General features: G+C 37.5%; 1 protein-coding gene across 2 annotated transcripts in view; it reads right to left on the bottom strand.

The window, feature by feature from the left end:
* Positions 1-292: 292 nt before the first annotated feature.
* The window catches only part of MESR6 (misexpression suppressor of ras 6), a 450,575-nt gene continuing 424,335 nt past the window's right edge, over positions 293-26,532 (bottom strand). For both annotated transcript variants that reach the window (XM_035866000.2, XM_035866007.2), the window contains exons 7-8: positions 1,891-2,109; positions 293-519 (exon numbers count right to left, since the gene is read on the bottom strand). In XM_035866000.2, the coding sequence (XP_035721893.1) occupies positions 384-519; positions 1,891-2,109 (355 nt within the window). In that variant the 3' untranslated portion in view covers positions 293-383. The remainder of the gene's footprint in view (positions 520-1,890; positions 2,110-26,532) is intronic.

Below are 26,532 nucleotides of genomic sequence, written 5' to 3'. Positions count from 1 at the left end.
ATTGGCATTGTGCTCGGCTCCCATTATGGGGCCAGTGGCACCGATCTTATGTAAATCGAGCTGGAGATCAAAGACTCGTTCCTCACGGATGCTTGCCCTGCAGATGCACGCTGTCTTCCGTAATTTCCAATTCCGACCTTTCTTCTTCGTTTAACCGAGTCGTTTGCATGCACGCTCGCGCATTGGTCATATCTCTTTTCTCTACGATTCTTCTTCTTCTTCTTCTTCTTTCTTTTATCTTTTTCTAATTTTTTTTTTTTTTTTTTTTTTTTTTTTAATTTTTCACTCCTCGTAAGAAAAATTTATTTTTTATTTATGACATAAGTATAATAGAAAAAAAAAAGATACAAAGTAATGTTTATAATGAGTATGACAATAGTAATTTAGTTTAAGCATATCATATCGCCATAGTTTAATTGGACGTCCATTTTTGATTCTAAGCGTTTATCAAGTTGTTCTATAACTTTCGCTTGAATTAGGTCGACGTCTTCCATTGGACAATAATCATCTTCGGCAGATCTATAAATAAAATGGAACGGTTTTGTTAATTTTTCAGATCTTCGATAAAGATTTTTAGATCAAGGAAAAAAAAAAGAAGAAACAAGCGTTGAGTTTATTTATTTCTTTTTTTATCATTTTTTTTCTTTGCAAAAAAAAAATAATTCTTAATTTCTTATTTAATATTACGATCTTTAAATGAATCTGTTGTGAATAAGAATTAAAATTGTCGTAGCGACGAAGACCTTAGTACAGCTCGTTAAAATAAACCATTCGTGCTTTTACATTGTTTTTACTTTCACTTTTTTGTCTCTCGTCTCGTTTAATCGGTCCTTGGCAAAATTGCGAGAGAAACTTGGAGCTGTCCAGAGGCGACATCCGGCGGCGTTTCCGCGTCTCTCCCGGAAGCTGGAGTGTTAAAAGGGCGAGGGATTCGAAGTGGGCCGAGTGGGTGAATCGATTTTTTTTTTCTACCGCCGCCGGAAGTCCGAATAGAATTTCCCTAATCTCGACGCGAGATGGCACCCAAGTATCAATTCAAGATTATTTTCAAACTTATTATTACTTGATTTCACTTTTCGAACATAATCGTTTTGTTCCGACTTTAATAAAATATATATATATATATATTTTAGTTCTACTGCGATGATGAAAAATTTTTAAATAGATATAAACATCAAATTATGTTTGACTAATTAGATATATTTTTTTAATTTTTTAATATCTATAAAAAGAATAGATAAAGATTAACTATAATCAATTGTACAAAAAGGAAAACTGTGTAATAACGAGTATATATATATATATATATATATATGTATTATTATATAAAGAAACTATATTTATTTTGAGATACTAAACGTGTCTTCTTCGAGATATTCAAATCATTAAGAAGTATCTAGATTCGTTTAGAGAAAGTATAATTAACATTTACAAAAGCGATTCAGAGAAGAGAGACATCTGTTGAGCAATTCCGTAAGGTTTAAGATCTGATTTTGTTCACCCCTATGAAAGCCTCACCCTTCCTACGGAGAAGGTGGGGCTTGATGGTAGTCTAACGTCTATGTACCCACCCTTCGGACGGCCCTTTTATACCTACCACTTGCGTAACCTCCCTTTTTCTCTCTTTTTAACCCTCCCAGATTCTTCTTTCGTACCATCTGCGACGTCGAAATCTACGTAGAAAGTATGGTGCGAGGAATTCAATTTGGCACTCTTTAAAAATATTCGACGGTCGGACTTTTTAAGGGATCTTTCGAAAAGTACTTCTAATCGAGATAAAGAATTTCCTTGCATTGGCATAAACGAATAAAATCCATTGTTTTTATTCTTCACGAAGGCTGAAGATCGATATTTTGTTTTATTCTTATGAACGTACGAATGTTATCTCACCTGGCTACAGTAACGATTGTAGGTTCCACTGGTAAAGCGGATAAAAATAATGCGAATGTCCCGCTTATTAGACGTTCGAGATCGGTCGGATTGGTAACGTGATCCGGTAGATCGGTGTCATCTCTAGTGCAACCAGCTTCATGTATGAGTCTCCAATCGATATCCTTCTCCTTGTATACGGTTGTTAATTCACAGACAATAGTTTCTACAGCTTCATATCTGTAATGAAAGATAACAAAATGTAATGTAATTAAATAAATAGAATAAACTTCATTATATTTAAGTGAATATAATTAAGCGTACTTAAATTTGTGCTTTTTTTTTTTAATAATATAGCGATATCGTACAATGCCAGCTTGGAAACGTCATCATTGTGTCATTAATATAGTGGCTTATACAATATAAGGGGGAACAGAAGGAGATAGATAGAGAGAGAAAGAAAGAGAGAGAGAGAGAGAGAGAGAGAGAGAGAGAGAGAGAGAAAGAACGATGTAAAGTTTATAATGCTTGAACGATAACACAAGACTGCAAAAGTCTCGTGAAGCATTTCCTGAAAGCACGCGACCAAATTTAACACAAACACGAAACCAGTTCCGGGTGCTTGTAATTTGTATCGTTCCTCTTCCCTCTCTCCCAACGTTATCACTTTCTCTTTTCCTCTTTCAGTCTCTCTTTTACGTACTTATACCACCCTCCGCTTTTATCTTTATCTGATTACAACTTTTCCATGTTCTCTCTGCAGCTGTGGGTATACTTCCGTGCATTTATATTGCCCCACTAACAAGAAAAATATTCATAGTAATGATCGAGTTATGTTATTTGGTAGCCATAAATAATATAATATATATATATATATAAGTTATTAAAAAAGTCGTTAAATAAGATTAATTTCAATGGGAATATATAAGATTCGAAGACTGACTAGTGAAACTAATTCGATCAATTAAAGAAAAAAAATTTTTTGACGATCTTGTGACATTTATCAACACCGATATAATTGAAATAATTGGATTCGAAATACTCGAAATATCGAATTAAGGAAAAAAAAGAACCAGGTGCCATCGTAGAAGCACAGCGGTCTTCACTCGCTAACGCGTTAACTGTTTATAAAAGGACCGACCGACCATCGTTGTCTCTCTTTGCCCTCTTTTCCTTCGCTGAATATTAATTATTCTCTTCGGAGAGAGAGAGCACCTGCCTTCGACTTCGGACTGGACGTATGGATATGCCTACGTGTATATTGTATGTATATGGATCACGACTCACGATTCTCACCACAGATTATTCTAACAGTTGTGCAACGAACTTAGTAACGATCGCTCTTAGGGATAGGAAACCGGTCTCGGCTCTTATTTGACCTGTTATTTTTGAGACGTTCCGTGCCGTTTGCTACCCATGCACCTTGTCGCAGGAAAAATAACTACTCATTTTTGAAGATCCTTTTTAGGAAATCAAAATCGTTTATATCGGCTCGTTATGGGGCTCCAATTATATCTGATAGTTATACCTGAAATAACGATACTTGGAAATTCCTTATTTAACGAATTGATCAAAATTAGGTTGAGTCATCGATAATAATTGAAGATCATATTGAAAAATATTTTTCTCATTGTTCATGTGTTTTTAATACAAATTAAATATTAGCCCATAGAAAGATAGGAAGATACCAAACGGTTAAAATTTTTTTGCCCTTTTGCCTGAAAGGCAGATGTCACGGTGGAATCTCTTTAATGCATTTGCCTTAACAAATCTCGACATCGTAATTCATAATTTTCGTACTCTAACCGGTTCTGTCGTTCTCTTTCAACTTTTTCTTTTCTTTTTTTGTTTATTTATATTTTTTTTTTGGTACGTTATTAAACAACGAATACCGAGTAGAAAAATGTATATATTCTATAGACTCATGCATAAGCATTCGTAAGAAAGAAAGAGAGAGGGGAAAAGAAAGAGAGACAAAGAGAGAGAATTAGATGAGAGAAAGAGAGACAAAGTTGGTCCATGTCGTTCGGCGAATGAATTACGAACAATGGCGGGCCACGTTGAAAAAATAAAGGAAGGAGAACGGCAGGAAAGAGGAGGGGGCCCTCATTAGGAAGGGCGCCCCCTGTGTATTTGTCGATAAGGGGACCTATATGCAAATGGCGTCCCTCGTTGAGAGACGGAAGAAAAAGTTTCTCTCCCTTTCCTTTCCTCCGACAATCCGTCTGTCTCTCTCTCTCTCTCTCTCTCTCTCTCTCTCTCTCTCTCTCTCACTTTCTCTTTTTTTCTCTTGGCGCAGGAATAATACTCTACGACGGCGTGGTAACGTAGAAAAAGGAGGGTATAATGTATCGTAATCAGATGATCAATTATTGAGAGCGCGGCAAAAAAACAACGAGGGTTGACATACGACTGACAGGATAGGAACGTATCCGGATATGCTAGGGGAGCACCTTCCATTTCTCTCACGATTTGCTTAAGGGGGTTCTCGTTGCTTCGAATTTTCGTTTGAATTTAGCTTTGAGAAATTTTTGTTTCGATCGAATGATTAATATTGAATCTATCGAATTTTTTTTCTTTTTCTTTTTTTTTCCTTTTTTTTTTTTAACTACGAATATTATTTTTTTTTCACCTAAACAGTCGAAGCCAGGTATTTGTAAAAGAACGAAATGTTTTAGAATTCAAATGATTTATTGTATTATGGATGAATTTAAAAAAGGTAAGGTAATAATATCTTGCGGTTTGTTAGCTTTACGGCTCTCACCCAGGAATCGTTTAAAGCGATGCGAAGTTCTACTGACGAAAAAGTAAACACCCGTTGTATGAAAAGGTTCGAACGAAGCATTAACAAGATATTCCTGTATTGAAAACGTATCGTTTTCTCTCATCCACTATGCTAGGTCTTCTTTTATATCGTAACTGTGCATACTTCTCGATATATACACGATGACAATGCAAGGACAATGCACCGATATCGAGTTACTAATTTAAAGTAAAGGGTGCTCGTTGGAACGAGACGATAGATACAATGGGAGTTAGACTTTTGAAATTTTAACGATACCACATTTCGTTATCATACATAATTTATATGAACATAACGAAAATATTTCTTATATCTCGTGAGAATGTAACTCTTCCATGAATTTTTCTTGATATAGAATATACTTTATTCGATATCACGTCGAAACTTTATTTTTAGAAAATGTATCAAATATTATGATAATTAATAGATAGTCTTTTTTAATTTTAATAATAACAAAAATCATAATGAAAATGACGTTAATGATGTGAATTTATAAGAAGTCTTCGTTTAGTTGGTTATATATAAAGATAAAAATAATTAGTTGATGAATCTTCTTGAAAGTATTCATTTGAAGTGTTTTTTCCTGTAATTTTCTATCATTATGATCATTTAGAGCAGTAAATATAGGAGCGGTTAATGAGAATCGTTTAAAACTGGTAATGGCCAATGATGGGTATACCTTGTTCATCCGAAAAATATGGCCACTAAAATACGGACATTTTTCACGAGAGTCAGATACACCGATCAATTCGTATCGATAATCGAAAAATATAAAGAACGTCGAGTTGGGTCGGGTATCGGTCGATGTACCTGCTCCTTGGCACGTGGCATTGAAAACACGACGATTTGCCACGTACAAGTTGCAGGTAGTCCGGATGTGTTTGGGGTTGCAGCAGGTATGGTATATGGGCGCGATATACTGAAGGGTTGCCAAAGCCAATCAATAGATATTCATCCCTCATCGAACGTACGATAGCATTATTGATACACGATGCATTCAGTCGTATCCTGAAGCATGCAGGTTGCACTGTTGCCATCGATACACCGTATCAACATCGAGGAAATTCCATTAATAAATTATCATTAACGAAGGGGCATTCCATTTTCCACATATATTTTATTATCGATTATTTAAAATGTTTTTTTTTTTTTTTTTTTTTTTTAACAAGGAAGAGTAATATCAGCTATAATTACAGAGAATAGATAAAAGAAGAAAAGGATTGGAATATATTGATAATGAATTATATTCGTGCATAAATGACTGATATCGAGCTTATCGATTAATTAACGTTCGTATCTACCAAAAAGGAGTGTGTTCGGTTTGAGAAAAGTTGTAATGCATGGATACAAAATGTCGATTTAGATAGTGAAAGGAAAGAGAGGGAAAAAAAGTGTGCACTACAGGGTTACCTATGCACGTCCCACTGAGCGAAAATTTGCATGCGCGTTCCGGACTTAATTAGGTTACACGCGAAACGGGTTGAAGTTCACACGCTTCATTAGACATTCCGAAGGGTTGCCACGTTTTGATGTACGCCTTTACCTTTTCTGCCCTTTCTTCCTCTCTTTTTCTTCACTTTGCATTTCGCTGCGTCCTACATACCCTCTCACGCTCCACTTTTGCCTCTCCTCTGCTTGGATGATCTACTCGAAGGATATAATCGTTTTTTTTTTTTTTTTTTTTAATTTAACGTTATATCTTTTCATATATCACTTTTATGTCGAACTTTGATTATTGACTTCTACAAATATACATTTTACTACGTTGCTTTATTTATCTATATAATAATTTCATTTTTAAATCTCTTAATGATAAAGTTATTTCGATATAAAATCAACGTCAACTCTTTTCATAAGTTGTAACTCTTGAAAAAGTTCCATTGGTAGTATTTTAATAACTCGAGCAGACTTCTCGTTTCGTTAACAAGTCGTAATTATCAACGATTGATCGTTTTTGCTCTGCTCACGATAACTTTGCTTCCTTTTTTTTTTCTTTTTCTTTTTCTTTTCTTTCTTTTCTTTTTTATTCTTTTCTTTTCTTTTCTTTTTCCCTCGATTTTGTCGATAAGTCGACCGTAGAAACTGTTAATAATGTATTATGCTTTTAAACCGTCGACTCTCGAACTCTTCGATCGTCGCTGTAAAGGGAGGCAAAAGAAGAATTCAGATGATGGTCGTTTTGTTCGTTTTAGAATTTCGTTGAGTGTCGTGATCGAAAGCTGATAGGGAAAGAAAAAAAGAAAGAAAATGAGGAACGTCCATTAAAAAGGTAATTAGTAAGAAGGATCTGAAAATTCTATGGCATATCGAGAATAAATTAATGTAATTATCTCTTGAGAATCGATGGCACTTTGTAAAACCAAAATGAATGATTAGAGTGAATTCTCAATCCACAAACTTTATTTTCATTCGATTAAAAAAATTGAAATTTCGAGTGATATTTCTCTTTCGTTTTTCACGTCAATTTGAAAAGTTTATATACCTATTTGATAATAATTGTTAAAAATAATTTTAAGTAAACGAATCGTCAATGTACAGCTTATTAACGTACCAATTAACTCACCTTCTTCTCACTGCGTTTTTTAAACTCGTTTTCTAAACGAACACTATTAATCTCTGCGGGTGGTTTGGCTTTAATATGCTAAATACTTTGCCAGTTAACCCCTGAGATACGCATACATAAACGGGACCGTGTAAACGATGCTTCTTACGAATAATTATTATCGATTAATAACTTGAAATATTTAAATGGTTAAATATCTGAACACAATTTTTTATTATCACGATCTTAGATTCGATTAAATTCATACAAAAGGGACGAGCCGTTCATTCGGAATAAAATAAAAAGGTATAACCGTTGTCATTATTTTGTTCTATTGTGTTCTATTTTTTTGAAGATTCGACTCCGCCTTTGGCACATTCGAATGTCGAATTGGAACGCTCTTCTTTCGCAGATCATCCGATGGCAACGTGATCTCGCAAGAATTAACGAGCTCTCGTACGAATAGAGATGGGCGCATTCGTATGAACGCGTACGTGAGACAAGACAGAGTAGAGAAAAGAAGGGGCAAGAGAGAGAGAGAGAGAGAGAGAGAGAAAGAGTGAGATAGAAAGAGTAGAATTCGTTCGAAGGGTCTCGTCTTTCGTTCTTCTTTCGTAGATATAGTATTCCGTTTAGATTCTCAGGCACGGGCGTGAGTAAGTATGTAAATGAAATAACGAGGGAGCTCAGGGACGTGGTTAAATCGTGCTCATGTCTCGCAAACTTGCTTTTCGACGATTATAAATCAAGTCGAACAAACTAATGCAAAGTAATATTGTCGGTTTGATATTTTATAATTATCAGATGATGGATTTATTCTTATATAGAATATGTATATATATATATTTTTTTTTTCCTCTAACTTTTTCTGAAAAAATAATATTTGTTATATATTTTTTTCGAAATGAGAAATAATCTGTAAGAAAAACAATTGTAGGGATCGACGATGGGTGGAGCGTAACTTTTTGAATGACGGCACTGGTTAGAGAGTAGAGAGGAGCCCTTGAAGGGACCCATTACGCGTGAGCCGAACAAGAAAGGAGAAAAAACGACACATTGTGATGGTATGTATGCGTATGGGGTCGTACCACGTACCGTGGGACTAGAACAAAGGGTCGCGATAAAAACTGGGCATGAATCCAGGCCTTTGCAGTCGCCAACGAGAAGGAGAAGGAAAAGGAGGGAGAAGTGGGTCAGCGGGGGCCTTGTACTCTTTCAAACCTGCTTCTACAGCTTCAGTCAACAACGTGCGTATTCGCTACACGTTCGTTCATTCGCAGCTCCGTTTATTTTTATCTATCATCAAATGTTAAATCTGCGAATTAATCGGAAAACGTCCGAGTGTTTAATATACTTCAAAGACAATTAGGCGACTTTTATTTAACAAGTGTTCTCGAATTCGTGTTCATCGTGAAAATGATAGTACACTCAGTATTTTTTTTATTTCAAATATTTCTATTATTTGTCGACGGTTAATGGACAAGCGAACGTTTGAAAAGGACTGCTTTGTTCCGAACATTGTCCCAAAATGTGGTCCATTTCCGTCCTCGAGTTTTAATTCTCGTCTTAATATAAATATTTTTTTTTTGCTCTCTTGAAAAGTACAAAGCTCGGTTCGAGACAATCGAAGAACGTATGTTGAATGATATAAAGGAAATTTTTTTGCGCGCCTTCTGCACTCACGGACATGGTCCAAGGACACAAGCCATTTCGAAAGGAAAAGCGGAGTGGTTCGTGGAGTGGCGGATATTTAAGAACCGGAATTATCCCACCCCTCCGCACTCTTCTTATATTTATGCGCGTTTCGACCTATCAGCCTTCTACCTTGCTTTCGGAGCAAGCAGTTTTTAAGCGAGCGCCGGTCGATTCACTCCTTTTACGTGCGGGGTATTCGAAGCTTCTTACAAAATCGATTTTCGCATTTAAAGAAGACCGCGGTGTCATCTTCAAAGTTACGAGGCTGCCTGAGGATTTAACTGTAAAGGCAAAGGAAGAAAATTTTGAGTTTGTTCGGCTTTCGGGACGAGTCCTGGGATCGAGCCGATATCAAGGACTATTTTATTGGCGAGGGTGTTTTAAAGATGGCCGTTTCTATAGCAATGGCCGGTGATATTGTGGGGATCTGGAGCATTGGGGCATCGACGAACAAAACCTTCTTTTGCATACGGTTGGCATAGGGTTGGCATAGGATTCACTCGTATGTCCATTTAAAATGGAGAAAACGATGATAACGTTAGACTCATTGAACGAGTGGACGTAATATCTTCGTAATTACGAATTGGACAATTCGTTCTTCGAACTTTGATATGGTACAAATACAGAAACAAAGGAAGAAGAAAAGCCTATGGCGCAAATGGATTTCAAGCCACAGGGTGCTTTTGAAAACGATGAAAAAGCTTCTTCTTGCGTCGTTCTCAGCTTCCGTCGTTTTTATCCCTTCACTTTCCATCCAACTCCCCAACCTCCACCATACACACCCTATCCTCCTCCGCCCACAGATCTTATGCTTCTTACTTTACCGAAGAACCTGCACCCTCGCCCTATCCATCTTAATATTATTATTTCATTCCGCGCGGCCGTTTTTCAGAATCTCCTTCCTCCCTTCCACCTACAACATTGGCCCTTTCCTCTTTCGACCTAATCGTGCGAGCGCGAATCTTCCTTCCCTTTTGCACTAAGAATTATCTTTCGTCCTTTTCTTTTCTCTCGCCGCCCACGTTCACCTCCTCGTCCTCTTCTGTCACTGGCACCCTCTACTTTCCACAGCACCATCACTTACGGATCAATAGGGTATGGAAGATAAACGCACCTAGATGGAGGTCGTTGGAGGGGATGCGACTGAGCAGGGAGAAATAAAGAGATAAAAAAAAAAGTGAGATAAAGCAAGGAGGAAACATGAAAGAGAAAGAAAATGTCAGAACGGTAGATATGTTATATTTTCGCGATACGAGGTTTTTCTTTCGTATATTCGTTAAATTTTCTTTTTCTTTCTTTTTTTTTTTTTAACTCTAGTGTTATCATAGAGATTTCAATGTTAAAATGAGGATACGTAAAATATATTTGAAGCATATTTTTCGTCACTATCCAAAGTGTCTCGTGCAGAAACGAAGGGGAAGACGGAGACACATTCACCGTCGCTTCTTTTATCGAAGGATGAGATGGAAGGCGGTCTTTCTTTCTTCCTCTTTCTCTCTTTCTCTCTCTCTCTCTCTCTCTTTCTCTCTTTCTTTTTCTTTCTCTCTCTCTTTCTCTTGGAAGGGGGAAATCGTTAGGAAAGCGACATGCAAATTCGTTTGAAAGTTTCGTGCACCTTTTCCCACTTCCACTACCCTCTGGGCACGAAAAAAGCGGGACAAGGGTAGGCTGTGAGTTTTCATAAGAGATAGAGAAGTAGAGAGAAAAAAAAAAGAATAAAAGAAAAAAAGAAAGAAAAGAAAAAAAAAGGGAAGAAGAGAAAACGGAAGAAGGAAGAACAAAGGTCATTGCAAATATTTCCCGCTCTTATCTATTGACCTTTTATCTGTCCGATATCGTAGCACAAAACTCGAAAATTAAAAATTAACAATAGGATAGTTGAAGAATGATTTTACGTAGATTTCAAGTACGGTCGCTCCTTCAATCTCTGGGGAAATTTCGAGCTTTCTATTCGAATTCTCTTTTAGTCAAGATCAAAGTAAAAAATTTTGTCTGAACTTCTGACGTTGTTACGATCATGAATAAAATACTCGAATGAAATGATTCTTTTTTTTTACGTCGAAAATGTTTTTAAAAAATTTGTAAGCTCGTTCGAGCGTAATTTTGCGAAAAAGTTTTTTGTTTTTTTTTTGTTTTTTTTTTTAACTCGTTGCTTCGATAATAATAACAAAAAATGATACGAAATTTTAAGATTCTCTTTCACTCGACACAGATTCAACGAGTGTTAAATATTTTCATTACCGAACGGAAGTATTATTATCGCGTTCGCGTCCTGCTCGTTAACGTTCGGAGGAAGAATTTCAAAAATTCAATGCAATAGGTTTCCCGTTCTGTAGATAACTGAAATTTCTATTTTTGCTCGTAGATATCTCGTTGGAATATTTTCGCGATCGTGTAATGCTTTTAAAACGTGGATTTGTAAAAATCTCTTCGAAAATGGGGTAGGCAAAGTAGAAAAGAAATAAAAAAGGGACGTGTAGGAGAGTGAAAAAAAATGTCGATTCGGTTGGTTTCGAATCACTGCAATCGCTTCCCTTTTAGCTCTTCTTTCCTTCTTTTTTTTTTTTTTTATCGTCCGCGTGCCGTCGACGTAGGGGCGAATGGCAATATACGAACAGAGCGAAGCCAAGCCCGTTTAATATCGCAGATCGAGGCACAAATGAATATTCATTAAACACATTTTTCCGATTTTAATTACATCCCCTAAGCGGATCTGGCCTGGGCTTACGCAGCGTTTCCCCCACTACTTTTTCCTTCTTCCTGCGTTTTCCTCCTCTCCTCTTCGCGTAGCCCTCCTCATCGGAAGAGATTTCTCTTTCTACTTTCTACTTTCTCTTTCTTCGTATCCTCGTCGTCCGCACTCTGCGTGCTCTTTAATGAAATCCCCGCGGACGCCATTATTAATATCACCGGTCTTATCTTTGAACGCAATAAAGAATTACTTTGTTATTAATTCCAATGTCCGTCTCTCCTTTTCCCTATCATCGAATAAAATTGGAATGCCAGAGGATCGGATCGAAAGACTCGTCTCGATTCGATGAGATACTTCTCGGTTAAGCCTACGATATCTGTCTCAATTGAATTTAAAGACAGCCGAGAGAACTATTGCGGTGGAAGGGTGTCATTTCGATGACGGATACAAATTTTACATCCACCCCTTAATAGACCGTAAAAAACAATTATTTTAATCGACAGTTATCCTTCATTTTAATCTTGATCCGGTATAAAGTATAAAAAAATAATACGAATCAAATCGATAGATATTTTTCCTTGAATTTGGATTATTTACGATGAACTACTTAAAAATTTTTTTATCTCCTCTATAAGCTATCTACGAACCTATCTACCACCTCCCGCATATATCCGAATTTTTCTTTGTATCGTGTCTGGCCTGCTTGGCCTCACCCCTGCGCACACATATGACGTGATGGCGAATGGCGAATCGTGCACGCATGCGCTCGATATGATATTTCCTTTCTCGCGACGTACGTCTCATCCCCTCGACACCAGCAGCCCCCACCCACCTGGTTCTGGAAGACGATGGGTGGTTTGGCGATGGTGGTAGAGTAGCGGGCACGGCTCGACAAAGTAAGGGTGTTGCCAAGGGCAACGCTAACGAGCTCCATGAGCGACGTCAGACAGGGCAACACACTCCCATAGCACTATCGCCTCCTCCCTTCCTTCTGCCGAGCGTCACGACAAACCCTCCTTCTCTCTCTCTCTCTCTCTCTCTCTCTCTCTCTCTTTCTCTCTCATTTTTTTTCTCTTCGTTCTCCACCTCCTACAAACTTGCTTATGTATAAATACATCCCCTTACGCCGTTAGCAACCTCGATATGCGATGTCGCGATGTCGAGAAGTTCTCGGACTACCCTTACGAAGAGAGAACCTCTAGATGTAGAAAGCTACAAATATAGTGCCCTTCTCCATCTCTCCTCTCTCTGTCCACGTGATTCTATATTCCTTCGATTCGAACTCACCTTTCATCTTCCTTCATTTATTTCCATTTACTATCTAATCCATCACGCTTACTCCATTCATCATACAATATATATATATATATATATATATATATATATATATATATATATATATACATACATATATAATATATACATACATGCATATATATACATACATATATATGTATACATATTATTTTCTCGTTTGTTTATTTTTTTTTTTAAATTTAAGAACAAAAGAAAATTTTGTTCATTAATACGTTATAGATTGGACGTAGTATTATATAGAGAGATAGATTAATGTTAGAAATAAAGAAGTTTCTATTTTATAAGACGTTTAAAAAGTTTTGTCTTTTCAGAAAGAGGTGTACGGTACGACAAGGGATCATTCGGTGCGGAGGGTGAATCACCGGGAGTTTATTGGCCACGACGCTCTGTGGCGGAGGAGGATTCGTCGGGGCGGGAAAGCAATTACGTAATCAAGTAATTAGTCCCTGACCTCGGGTAACAGGTTCCGCCTTGCTATTCAACCGACTTGACTTCCTCTCGAGACTCTTTCGATTTTTCTTTCTTTCTTTTCTTTTTTTTTCTTTTTTTTCTTTTTTTCTTTTTTTTTTTTTTTTTTTTTTTTTTACCTTGGTATGGATCTTCCAAAGGGAATCTAAGAATGACGATCTTGGTTATGTTTAATCATTATTGTTAATTAGAACGATAAATAGCTTTTTTTCTCATTTTACATTTTGTCTTTTGATCTCTCGCTGAATGTACTTCGATCAATTACATTATTTTTTCTCTTTCAAATTGGACAAAAGAAAAAAAAAGAAAAATAAAACCAAAAAGAAAAAAGAAAAAAGAAAATAAGAAATTGGAAACACATGTATGTAGATCTTTCGTCGAATATTTGTTACGAAGTTCCTTTAACGTGGCTGCGTATAATTTTTTCAACCTGTAGATGACATCACCAGGATTTTATTTTTTGCCCTTGGAAAACCAGGAGCACGCGGGTACGAGGGTGGAATTACGATTGGGGTTTGGAGCAAGAGCAAGGTAGAAAGAGGAGGTGAAGGGTAGGTATTGCGAAGGGTAGATATGGGTGAACCTTACTTATTGTCATATTTTAATATAACGACGGTGTAACAACGCTTCCATGGTTCGTAACGTTTATTTCAATGCCAGACGCTTCTTCATTTTCTCTCTCTCTCTCTCTCTCTCTCTTTTTCTCTATCTACCTATCTATATATCTATCCATCTATCTATCTCTTTTTTTCATCCTTTCATCTCTATAAAATCAAAGTAGATGTAATGTAATCTATGTTAGACAATGTTAAAGTTGTGATATTTTCTAGATTGATATAGCGCATTAAAAAGAAACAGTGAAAAATATTTCTTCAAAAGTGAGTTTACTTTTTCAGTTGAGTCCAATCTTTGAAATTTTCATATTTTACCATACGATCAAAATGAATTTTAAACTTCAATAAGTATATAAATAAGTACGTATAATATATACGCGTATGTATAAGCGTTTATAATTAGTTTTTTCTTTTTTTTCTGTATTTCTAATCATTGTAAATATAATTACATTGTAAATATAATTGTGGCTACGACTTAGATAAGAAGAAAAATTATAAGATATTAGAAGAAAATGAGGTACGGTTTCTGTTTCTGATAGTTATTGTTGGGAATAAATTATCCGCCGGCTTTTCGATGCTTTTTGAAGAACGTGCAGCACCCACCGACGACTTGCACCTGGAAGAAATGAAGAGGATTGAAAGAACGGAGATACCCTCGCAGTCAAGGAGGAATGATCAACGAGGAGGACGAATCACTAGGCGGTGGAGTATTCTTTCTCGATCATTGTAGATGGCACAAAGCATCGTCCTCTTTTTCTTTCTTCTTACTTTCGTTCTCTTTCTCTCTCTTTTTCTTTCTTACTCTTTCTTACTCTTCCATTCTCTGTTTCATTCTCTTCTGTATCAGTTTTCCCTCTCGCCATCTCCACCCTGTTGGATAATACCGGCCTGGAAATAATAATGCCTCCGCGCAAAGCACAATGCGACATTTTCTCTTGTTAAATTATCTCTGTGTCGCACTTTTTTGAGTCCCTTTTTCGTTCCAGCCGATTCATCATTCTCGTCTTATCCAGTCTTCATCTTCTCCCCGTCTTTTCTTTATCATTTTTCTTCATCGTTATTAGAAGCGGCTCATATTTCATATGTAGATCATAATTGTTTTTACTTCTGCTAAATCCTCATATGTATATATATGTATAGAATGTATGTGTATAGGTATATATGTATTGAAAGAAAAACAATAAAAAAAATAAAATATAATGAATTCGTATTACGAAATTTATGGTAAATAAAAATAACAGTAGGTATAATGCGTTCGAAATGTTATTGTTCGACGAAGTAAGCGTAGTGCTTTTAAAATTCAATTCCTATAATGCGGAAGGAATACCTATCTACCATTGATGGTACTCATAGCAGCGGTAACGGTAACACCCACAAGTCCAAACTCTAAGTTCCTTCTGTTTAACCGATGGGTAGGGTGACTGATACAGTCTATACCGCAAACGCGTCCAAACAAACTCAGACTGAGAGATTTAAGGAGTCTCACGTTTTGAGGGATTTGGAAAACAGCTTCCATCCCTCGTTAAGTCCAATTGAAATCCTTTGAAAAAATTTCGGCTAGAATGAAAATATATCGTCGAATTCGAAGGGATCGAAAGACTCTAATGTTTACGATTTCTTTTGGCTCTGTAAATTTAGAACATCAAATTTTTTCGATATATCTTCTCAATTATATTTTACGATATATTATATTTAATTCAAGAAAAATCAATATCTATAATTAAAATATTATGTGATAGACGACGCCAATGCTCCAAAGGGAAACTATTATCTCTACAGCAAGCATGATATCACGGGAACGAATATGTAAAAAATAAAATGGAACAGAAACGCATGGAATTCAAAAAGAAAGGAACATTTGAACGAATTCGTGATCGTTATCGAGTTTTCGATATTTTTACAAAGAGAGGTTTAAACTCGTGTGAGGAAACACGTACTACGGCTTGTCGTAAAATAATCCCCTATACCGGCTTATTGATCAGATCACAAGTCGTTGGAGCACACCAACCCTCCCCTTTAGTCCACCCCTCTCTTCCGCCGTTGCCGCCGCCTCCTTGCCACAGGGAACAGGGCATTTTTATTCGTGCAGTTTCACCCCCGTCGTTCCTTCCACTTCGGCTTTTCCTACCCCTCCTGTCTCTCGCTTGGCGACACGGGGGTGGTAAAGTCGTGGGAGCGCCATTTTTTATTTTACCTACGTCGAGCTACAGTCGCATGGAGATTCATTAATAACAAGCTGCCGCGGTTCCTACGAGGATTAGAGACAGACTGGAGAATGAGGAGTGACGGAGTGATAGAAAGAGAGAAATGTCTGTTCAAATCAATTTTCCGACGAATATCGGAGGAAAAAGAGAAGTAATTCGCACGGTACACCGAAGTCGACTTTGTGAAATATCAAAACGTTCTTCCATGCCTGTGTAAATAACGATAGGAATGCAAAAGTGATATGAGAAATTCTTATTCCTCTATAAGAGAAAGAATGCAAAATAGATATATAACAACGTGCGACTAACGTAAATAAATCATCCTCGAAATTTATATCCCGACGTTGTTATTTCTAATATCAAAATGGCGACTAGGAAGAGCAAGTGCGAATCGTCGAATATGATTTAAAGAAATTCAGTAGTAGGAGTTTTTATTATGCGCTAACATATATTACTCTCTCTCTCTCTCTCTCTCTCTTTCTCTCTCTCTTCACCCTCCCATCTTCCTCTTTTCATCTTTTTCGCTCCACCTCCCCCGCCGGCACTTTTATTCGAGCGGTCCTCAAGGTTGGTCCTCGTTCAGTGATGCCCGGAGGGTGAGTTCCTGCTCCTGCGACGAAGAAAGAGAAGTTTTGGTCTTCCATCGGAGACGGGAAAAACGAGAGCCTGAGGAGGATGAAGCATAGCTGGTGGGGGTCGGTTAAATAAGGAACAGAAATAAATAGGAAGGGAAGAAAAGAGCTCGTTAGAGGGTCTCCGCGAGTTTCTGAGTACCCAACTACCCTCCGACCGAACCCTCCTCTATCTTTCTCTCTCTTTCTATATATATATATATATTTCTCTCTCTCTTCCTCTCTCTCTCTTTCTATATATATATATATTTCTCTCTTTCTCTTCCTCTCTCTCTCTTTCTATATATATCTTTCTCTCTCTCTCTCTCTCTCTTTCTCTCGTTCTCTTCCTTCCCCCGCGTCATCTCTTCATCCTCTTTTCTAACCTCGCTCTCTTTTCATCCTTCTACGATCTCGACACCCTCTCGCGTCCCGATTTCAAGCAATATTTTCGTCGTTCCTTTTTATACTTTCCTTTTCGCTTTTTTCCACGACCGAATTTCTAAAAAATGAATTCATTCCGAAGTACGCAGTAGAATGATCTCTCTTTCTCTTCCTCTTTCTCTTTCTCTTTTCTGTCTGTATAAACTAAAGATATACATGGAAAAAATTATACAATGATTTTGTACTCTTTAATATAATGTAACTTTAATTAACGTATACCAATAAACCGAGCTCATTTGTTCTTCGTTCGTGTTAAAATTTTTTTGTAGCAATTTAGAACAATTGATAAGGAGTTTATCAATTTAAAAAAGTTCCTGGAAGATTTCGTTTCTATGAAAAATGTTAATAACAATAAGCCGGGTACTTGACGAAAAAAGCTTTTGACGATGGGCCATTAATCGTTTTGAAATGCTTAAAATTTTAACGAGTTAATTTCTCCCTTGTATATTCACCCACGGTCTTGTAAGAGGACAGCAACTAACCCTTTTATCAAATAAGAGAGGGTGGGAAGAAGGAAGGAAGGAAGGAAGGAAGGAAGGAAGGAAGGAAGGAAGGAAGGAAGGAAGGAAGATGGTCGTCGCAACGAAGGGTCGGTCAGATTTTGCGAAGGGCTTTTCGTTGGTGAGTTTAACGGGCTTTTGCTAGCCGACGTGTATCAAGGGTTGAGGGAGGAAGGTGGCGGATGGAGGTGGTTTAGCGAGTTACGAGCAATTGCCCACCTCCATTCTGCGCCATTGCTTCCTTCTTTAACCGGCCAGTCACCTTCTCCCGTCGAGAAGCAAACCTTCCCTTAGTTTCGAGGAGGCTGCGAGGGTTGCGGTTGATAGAAACTGATGAAAATTGCGTGATTAACCGAGACCATCTCCCTGGCTCATCAACACGCTCCTGCGACCACAAGGATTGGCATGCCTTCGGGTTATTTAGTGACGGACAATCCCGAAGGACCATAGAAACGTTCTCTCTTCTCTCCTCTTACTTCAACTCGATACTCAAGAGAGAGAGAGAGAGAGAGAGGGAAAGAGAAAGATTTCTCTTGAAAACCAGTCCAATATCCCAATCAGTTTCAATGGACCAAACGACCTGTTTTCTGTTGTATCTTCGTCCATGCTTACTACCGGACGAGCAAATATATTGAAAGATCGCGTTTACTATGAGGTTTGGGGATTCTCATTGAAACGAAAAGACCGAAAAAGATTGTGACTTTCCTTACTTTGTTTTTTAATTTTTTTCGTTTCATTCATTTCTCTTCTGGACATTGATGTTTTATTTTATATATTTTCTATTTTTTTTTTTTTTATTTATTTATTTATTTATTTATTTATTTATTTTTTTTTTGTTATTTTGTTATTAAAAATAACATTGAAATTTTCGATATCTTTTAGTTGGCAGGACGTTTTCTTGAGAAGTCGTAAACGTTATCGGGTAGACGTTGGTAAGGGTACGTTAATAGTCTCCGTTGGCCCGAACTATAGGTCTTCGTCTTTTTATCCCCTTTATTCCACTTAAATCTTCACTGGATCGAATTATCCGACAGTCGCAAAATTACGCGAGCAGAATCAGCGCGAGGAGAGAAACCGAGCGAAAAGCTTAATACGGATAATACGCGGTCGATTGGTTCAATTAAACGAGACCGAACGAATTCGCACGTTTAGTCGTCTATAATTCTTGTAAGAATTTCGATATAAGAGAGAGACAGAGAGAGAGAGAGAGAGAGAGAGAGAGAGAGAGAGAGAGAGAGAGAGAGAGAGAGAGAGAGAGAGAGAGTACTCGCGCAAAAAGCGTACACTTTGCACAAATTTTTTGTTGGTAAATTTAGTAATATTTTTATTAGGGTATACGCGTAGTATACTCACAGGACGAAAATCGTTAGTATCTCGGAGTTTTTTTTCTTCTTCTTTTTTTTTTTCATATTTCTCAGCCGCCTTTCCTGCTTCAAGATACGGCGTAATAGTCCCGTTGCTATCTGGCATTGTAATCGGAGGGTGGCAGCATGGCTTCCTGCCGGCGTCCCAGAAAAATTCACGTGGCATCGATATTTGATGATACCGATGGGTGGAGGGTACGTACATTCGACGATGGTTAAGAAAAGAGTGTGGGGGGGGCGGAACGGTGGGGCAGGATAACGATCATATTTATTTTCTTCTTGGTTCTTTTTACTTCGCATGAAAAGTTCAAGCTGACGTTTTTGTTTAAAAATCTACTATTTAATAATTAATGCGTTCTCAAAAAAGAGAGGATAAAAGTTAAATAAAGAATATCAAAATGTTTTAAGTGGCATATCTTCTGAACGATTATAACATCGTGGAGGTTGTAAAAATAAATGGTATGGATATAAAATTTGAAATCGGTGTAGTATAGTAGTATATATAGATATAGATATACATATACCCTCTTAACTAAGCGTTACGAGAAGCTTTTCAGTTAACCACGAAACACGTGGCGCCTCGGCCTTGAAGTTTCAGCCCTCCTCGTTCTCGGTAACGGTGGGGTAATGTAATCGGAGTCGCCTAAGTACATTAACTCAGAGGCACGACGGGATATCCCGTTCCTTCGTGGACCACTCTAATTGTCCCTAGCGAGTAACTATATATAACCATGGTATCGCCCTTTACCTTTCTTTTTTCTCACTTCTTATGTACACAACATTAATTTACGATCCGTCATTCAATTAATAAAAGAGCAAATATCCTGCTAAATATCGTATTACTTTGAAAACTTTAATGAAACGAAAGTGCATATATATAATCGTCAATGAAAATTTTTCATATCGAGATCTTTGGAAAAAATTTTGGAGACGAAATACGATGAAAAGAAAAAAAAAAAGAAAAGAAAAATTATTATTTTCGGCGTGCGATATAGATACAAACGCGTTTACCGAAGACAAGTGTTCCGAGCTTTCAGTCAGTATTTAACTTTGAGCGAATGGTCAAAGGAGTTAACGATGTGGTTAGACGATGACGCGACAAGGTGACCGTCCATTGAAATATAAAGAAAAGCATCACGGATAGAAGGAGATTCTTCTGACGTGAGCCGAACCATGAATTGGGTTCAATATTCCGGAATTTCGAAGAATGGCCGTATGGCTTCTGGATCGGCTTAAGAGCAGACCATCTGGAAGATCGTGTCTTCCAAAAGGAGCGGTCACCCTTACGCGTACCTTGTTAATACGTCTAAACCTATGATGATGTAAACGTCCAGAACGGACTTCACGAAGCGTAAGATCGTACGGTCCTTTGACCGTACATAAATAATACCAATCGAACTGGGTAAATCTTCTAAATGATACTTTATTAGGCAAAGAAACGATGAATTTTCAAATTTAATTAATAAGAATGAAGAAGAATAGAGGAATCGATGATTAAGGATATATAAATCTCGATAATGATCGAATTTGAAAATTGCGTAATCATTGTTCGAAAAGAAGGAACTCGATGAAGGTAGAAAGAAAAAAAAAAAGGTACGTTCGAAGAAGCGATTGGTCGAGAGAAAGGCCCGGTGTCGGTTGCGCGATTTCGCCTGCGGGCGACATGTGGAGTGGACAGCAGGTGATCTCGATAACGTGCAAGTACGCCTGAACTGTGCTTGTATATGGTACATGTATACATAGAAGCACGTACCACGGTAATTCTCATACACCTAATGGCACCCACGTGAAACGGCTCTATCATAGATTCGGAAATTCAGAGAATAACGAGAAAGGAAGAGGAAGATCGATTAGTTACCCTATCGATTTCGTGTCTCACCAAGCCGGACGTAGCTGGACGGGGCCGGTCTCGAGACGACTCGACACTGTTTACGAAGCGTCGCTTCACCGACGACGAGTTAATGGCTTCGAAACATTAACTTAATTGCTCGTCGCGTCATACCTGTGTACTCGCGTTTCCTTTTACGACCAACTCGTGTCTCTTCCTGTTTTTTTTTCTTCTTCTTTCTTTTTCTTCTTTCTTTCTCTTCTTTCTTTTTTCTTTCTATCTCCTTTCTTTCGATTACATCGATAACATAATGTAAGCTACATCCTAAAGGAAAACGATTATTCTTTGTCTTACTCCTTTGAATATTTCTCAGGTTGAATTATTTTTATTATCCTTCGAATACATAAGTTAATACCTTTTACTTGAAATATATATGCCTCTAACAAAACACAAATATGTATCTATCTTTGATATTACGCTAAGCCGATCTCTTTTTGAAGAGCTGTCAGGTGTAAAAGAAAGAAAGAGAGAGAATTCTCGAGTTCATGGAAATAGGAGTGCTATCGAGAAGAGAAAAGCGGCAGGAGAGAGAGAGAGAGAGAGAGAGAGAGAGAGAGAAGTGGTAGAACGGAGAAGGAGGGTCGAAGAGGGTCCTTGGCTTTCGCGAGTATTATCTTGTCAGCGCAGATAACGACACCTTGGCGTCGTTCTATAGCTCTCATCAATTATAAATCCCAGTCAGCTCTCACCGCTGATCGCGATATTCCAATCCTACTCCGTAATCGCAGATGGAAACGTCTCGTTATCTCGCCTGTTCACTATTGCAACGAATGGCTACTGTGAAAAATTTCTTTGTGAAAGTGAAGGGAAGATAGAAAGACATCTTCCTTTCATCGAATCTCATCCATGCATTTGTATTAAAACGACAATTTTCAAATTTTTATCCTTTAAAAAAAGAAAAATCTCTGTTAATTTTTAAACTTCATTGCGAAAACTTTGAATTTGTGATTATAATTACGTATTGATATAGAAGACGTATCAGTGATACCAATGCGGTCACGTTGTATGCCGGAATACCTACGTTACGGCGTAAGCATTATGTAAATCCAGGAGCTGTCAACCCTTCTCCGGTTCTGCGAGCCCGGCTTTCGCTCGAGTATATTTCGTTGCCTGACTTCAGGCGCTAATGAAAATTCAACGCTTATTTTTACAGTCTCACTGTAGAAAGAAATCTTTATCTTCTTTAACATCACAACGACCATGGGATATTTGATTTTTTTTTTCTTTTTTGCTTTTCTTACTTGATATTGTTTTATATCGTATTAGAAGTTAATTTTATGAAAACTGAAATAGAAATTAGTTTTCTTTTTATTAAACTAATTTATAATATAATCGTGAAGTTTTGTTTCAAGTAACCAGATATTTTTAAAAATCTGATGAGATTTCGGATTCGAAAAAAAAATTTTGCGGTGAGAAAAGGTGAATGTTAGAAGGGTAAGTTTTACCTAAGGTTACGAACAATTGCCGCTAGGATCGCCATCATCGAAAAAAGTTACCCTTCAGAAAAGTATTCTACTGCATCGATGCGATCGAGTTTCTAGGGGGTTGAACTGTTTTATCGACATTACGGCGTTCTCATAAGGGTGAGAGGTATCCTTTATAGTCTTACCACCAGATCGATCTGGCGTGTCTTGGAACATAGAAAATATAAGTCTACTCTTCCGTATAGAAACTTTGCGAAGAGAAAAATTGTATTGACAAGAAAGCAAAAAAGAAAAAAAAAGAAAAAGAAAAGCGATTGGTACATGTCTACATCTTTTTAAGAGGTACAAAATTAAATTTTAATTACGTTTGAAAAAAAATCGAGGTACCTTCGGTCTTCACTCGGCACGCTCGACTTTTCCCTTCGGCTTTTCCCTTCGCCGTGATTAAACTTTATGAGACGTCATTAGCCTCTTCAACGCCTTCTCTTGACTTTCCCTTTTCCGTTATACCAATGTAAAGGAATTATATACTTTAATAACGAGATCTTGATTTTCTCTTCGATATCTCACGAGGAATGCAATTTTTATTCAGATATTTGACGATAAATATCATTCGTTTATTCGATATTCCTCATTTGATATGAACGTATCCATAATAATTTTTAATTTTCATTTAAAGAAACGTGATAAAAGCGTTCTCACGAAAATCATATATATTGCGCGATTTTGAAAATCAAAGACTTTGCGCAAGTGCAAACGCAAGCGCATCCTTTCAGATATTTTCTTTCTTTCTTTTTTTTTCCTTTTTTTGTTTTTTTTTTTTTTTTTTTTTTTATAGGTACATAGGCACGTAAAGGTAACGTAACGTAAACTCTCTTTCTTACGGTCGCTGCTAGGGATATATGAATAAAGGGGGGGGAGAGCCGAAATATCTCAAGCGTGTAATAAAGTACCGAGAAAAATGTCGAAACTCGAAACCGAGACGAAGCTGCGAGGTGTATAATGTACGAGTATCATACGTCACAATCAACTGCACGCGGCGCCAAACGCTTATTTCTCCGATAGCGCCGGCGCCCTATGAAATTACAGCAACGTTGACTTACTACGCTCGCGAAAGGACAATCTGACGCAGGTTAAACTCGGTTACAACCGTGCCGCCACGCTTTAGAGATTATTTTCTCGCGTGTACACGCTCGAAATGTTATACTCACGGATGTCAGTTACAGTTTAATAGATGTAATATATTTGCCCCGTAGCATCTCGCAAATTCTTTGAAAATTCATTTTTCGAAACAGCTCTTTCTCGTTTTTTTGAATTAGATTCTTTTCGTCGAAATTGACGAGGATTAACGTTATTCCCCGACATAAATGGAATTAAAATGCGTGAAGGAATAACGACCGGTCCAGCGAGTTTGTTTGCAACGATTAGAATAATATCGGAACTATGGTTTTATCTTGGTAAACTATCGAATATATCAAATACCATATGCTAATAATTCATGGATGGGTCGGTATAAAAAATAGGATGCAGGGCCTCGGTTAGAATAAACGTATCCTATCCTGCGTATTATCCTCGCAAGGACGAGTAAGGGCAGGATCGTATTATGGTACGCGTTTCTTTTCTCTTATATACATATTATTCTCTGAACATCTAAGAGAGAAAGAGAGAAAGGAGATGAAAAGGAGAGAGGATGAGGAAAGGGAAGGGAGGGGAGGGGTGGGGAGGGGAGGGGGGAACACGTCAGGTAGACATTTTAAGCGGCTCTGAGAAAAACGAGAGCTAAAGAGGAGAGATAGGGTCGCGTTGCCTTTCCACGCGTATCGCGAGCCGAGAAACATCTCCGCGATATTATGGCTGTCCGATCGAATCGATCGTCGGCTCGTTTAACCGGATTTTCGATATATAAAAGCAAACTCCCGATGGAAAGGGGTAAAATAAACGGTATCGTGTGGCTGCTAAATCTCAAATCGTAAACTTATTTTTCGTAACGAAGACGTCAGAATGAAATACTTAAAGGATATCGCACGATATTCAACAATTTTTTTTCTTTTTTTTTTCTTTTTTATTTTTTCTTTTTTTTCCCCCCTTAAATAACGAATGATCATTTATTTATCTTCGAGGATTATAAAATCAATGATTAATATCGAATGATTATTTATTATTTCGAAATAATAACGAAAAAAATAAATTCTATGCTGTATTAGTACTATTTGTTTATTTAAATTTAAGTTAGTAATATTTTGTAGGATGTTTCAAAGGTTATAGCATATCGAAAGATACGAAACGAAATTTAGACGGAGTACCGAGAATGTTTCGTTCTGTGTCGGCATACGCATGGGATTAAAAATCCAATTTGCTTTTCAGAAAGAAAAAGAAGAAAAAGAAAAAAAGCAACGAACGAGGTCAGTGGTGTAGGAATGGCCACTGGCTTTGAACGACGCGTTCGTTGATTGATCCAGACCCGGCTTCAGAACCCATCAATTGGTCGAATTCATCCCTCTCGAGTAGGCGGGGTGGACGCATTTCTGCTTCCACCCTCCGCGTACGAGGGTGCGTTTGTCATCAAACGGCTCGGCCATGCTTGAAATTTTGGCCGATACAGCCATAGAATATCGATATTCCCTGCTGGCATTCCTGGATTCCTTAAGGATGACATCAAAGTACAGGCTATTGCTAAAAATTGTATCCCATAATGTTTCCATTCGTAATGAATAATATATATCATTATTATTTTTATCTTTCATTAACGATATATCTTTATTAAGAAATATACAATGTCTTAATTTCATTTCAACATCCATCACAGCGTCATTGAAATTTTTTGATTTAATTCATCGATCGAGACATTTTTTCTAGCGTTACTCTTTCGTCCTATATATATATACACACACACACACACACACACATATATATAGCTTTTCGTTGGCTTACGATCAGAAGGGAGACTCCCGTGAAATTGGGCTTGTGCGGTGTCGAAGGAAGGAAATAATGCGGGAGTACGATGAAGTCTACCGAAAGAGAATCGAGTCTTGAGTACGTTGCTCGCGCTGATACGTTCTGCCACGAAACGAGGCGAGACTTCGTTCCTTGAGCTTGACGCTCCGTGGCTTAGAGCTCTCTTAACTTACCATTCCACTCGAGAAATAAATCTTCGGCCTCGAGCTCTACATCACCGCTTGGCAAGCAATTTAGGCCCCGGCGATAACTCATACGTTCATCGATAGTCTCTCGTCTCATACAAACATATATCTTATCGCGACTGAAAGAGAAAGTTATACAAGAACGGGTAAAGAGAAACTACGTAAATTGAATTTCGAGAATGTCTACTAATAGATAGGGGGGGGGGGGATCGATAAACAAGTAACTATTGCTACAATAGATAAATAAAAATTTAACCAATCGAGGATATATAATGAATAATTTTATTATGACGATAGTAGTTTCTTTTCGCGATTAATTAAAATTTTTTATGCCTCGAGAGTAAGATTTTTTTCTACTACCGGAAAAGGAATCGTACGTTACGTAAGCATATCCTTCGTTCTTACATAAGAAAAACCGATGGTACATCGTAGTTGTACGTCTTTGCATATAATTAGAATACCATTGAACCGACCCCCATTGGAGGCCTTTTCATCGTGAAAAAGCAGGATGGAATCGGTATGGCAGGATTGCTAGCATCCGAGACGAAGGGACGTCTCCTTTTCGTCTTTTCTCTCTCTCTCTCTCTTTCTCTCTCTCTCTCTCTCTCTCTCTTTTTCTTTTCTTTTCTTTTTTTTTCGATCCACGCATAAAAAGAGGTCTCTCCTTCTCCAAGGAAAAGGGTTGAGGGCTCCTTCCTGGTTTTACAGATACACATTCACAGTGACATGTAGGATCCTGTACGAAGGGTCCAGGGCTGTATCGTTGGACGTTTATTAAAATCCATTGTTATGAATTATTTTATCTATTGAGAATATCTTGTACTTGCACAATCCTGCAAAAGCCGATGATTCATCTAGTATCATGTAATCTGTTTTAAAAAAAATTTTCCGCAAGTTCAAACTTATGATATATGATGATATTCGCACATTGACGAAAACTTAATCTTTTTACTTATT

Source organism: Vespa mandarinia, chromosome 2 (assembly GCF_050613455.1).
Source record: "Vespa mandarinia isolate Hongniang chromosome 2, ASM5061345v1, whole genome shotgun sequence".
In the NCBI taxonomy this organism is placed as follows: domain Eukaryota; kingdom Metazoa; phylum Arthropoda; class Insecta; order Hymenoptera; family Vespidae; genus Vespa; species Vespa mandarinia.
Note: the sequence above shows the minus strand (reverse complement) of the source record. Positions and strands in the feature narration are given on the sequence as shown.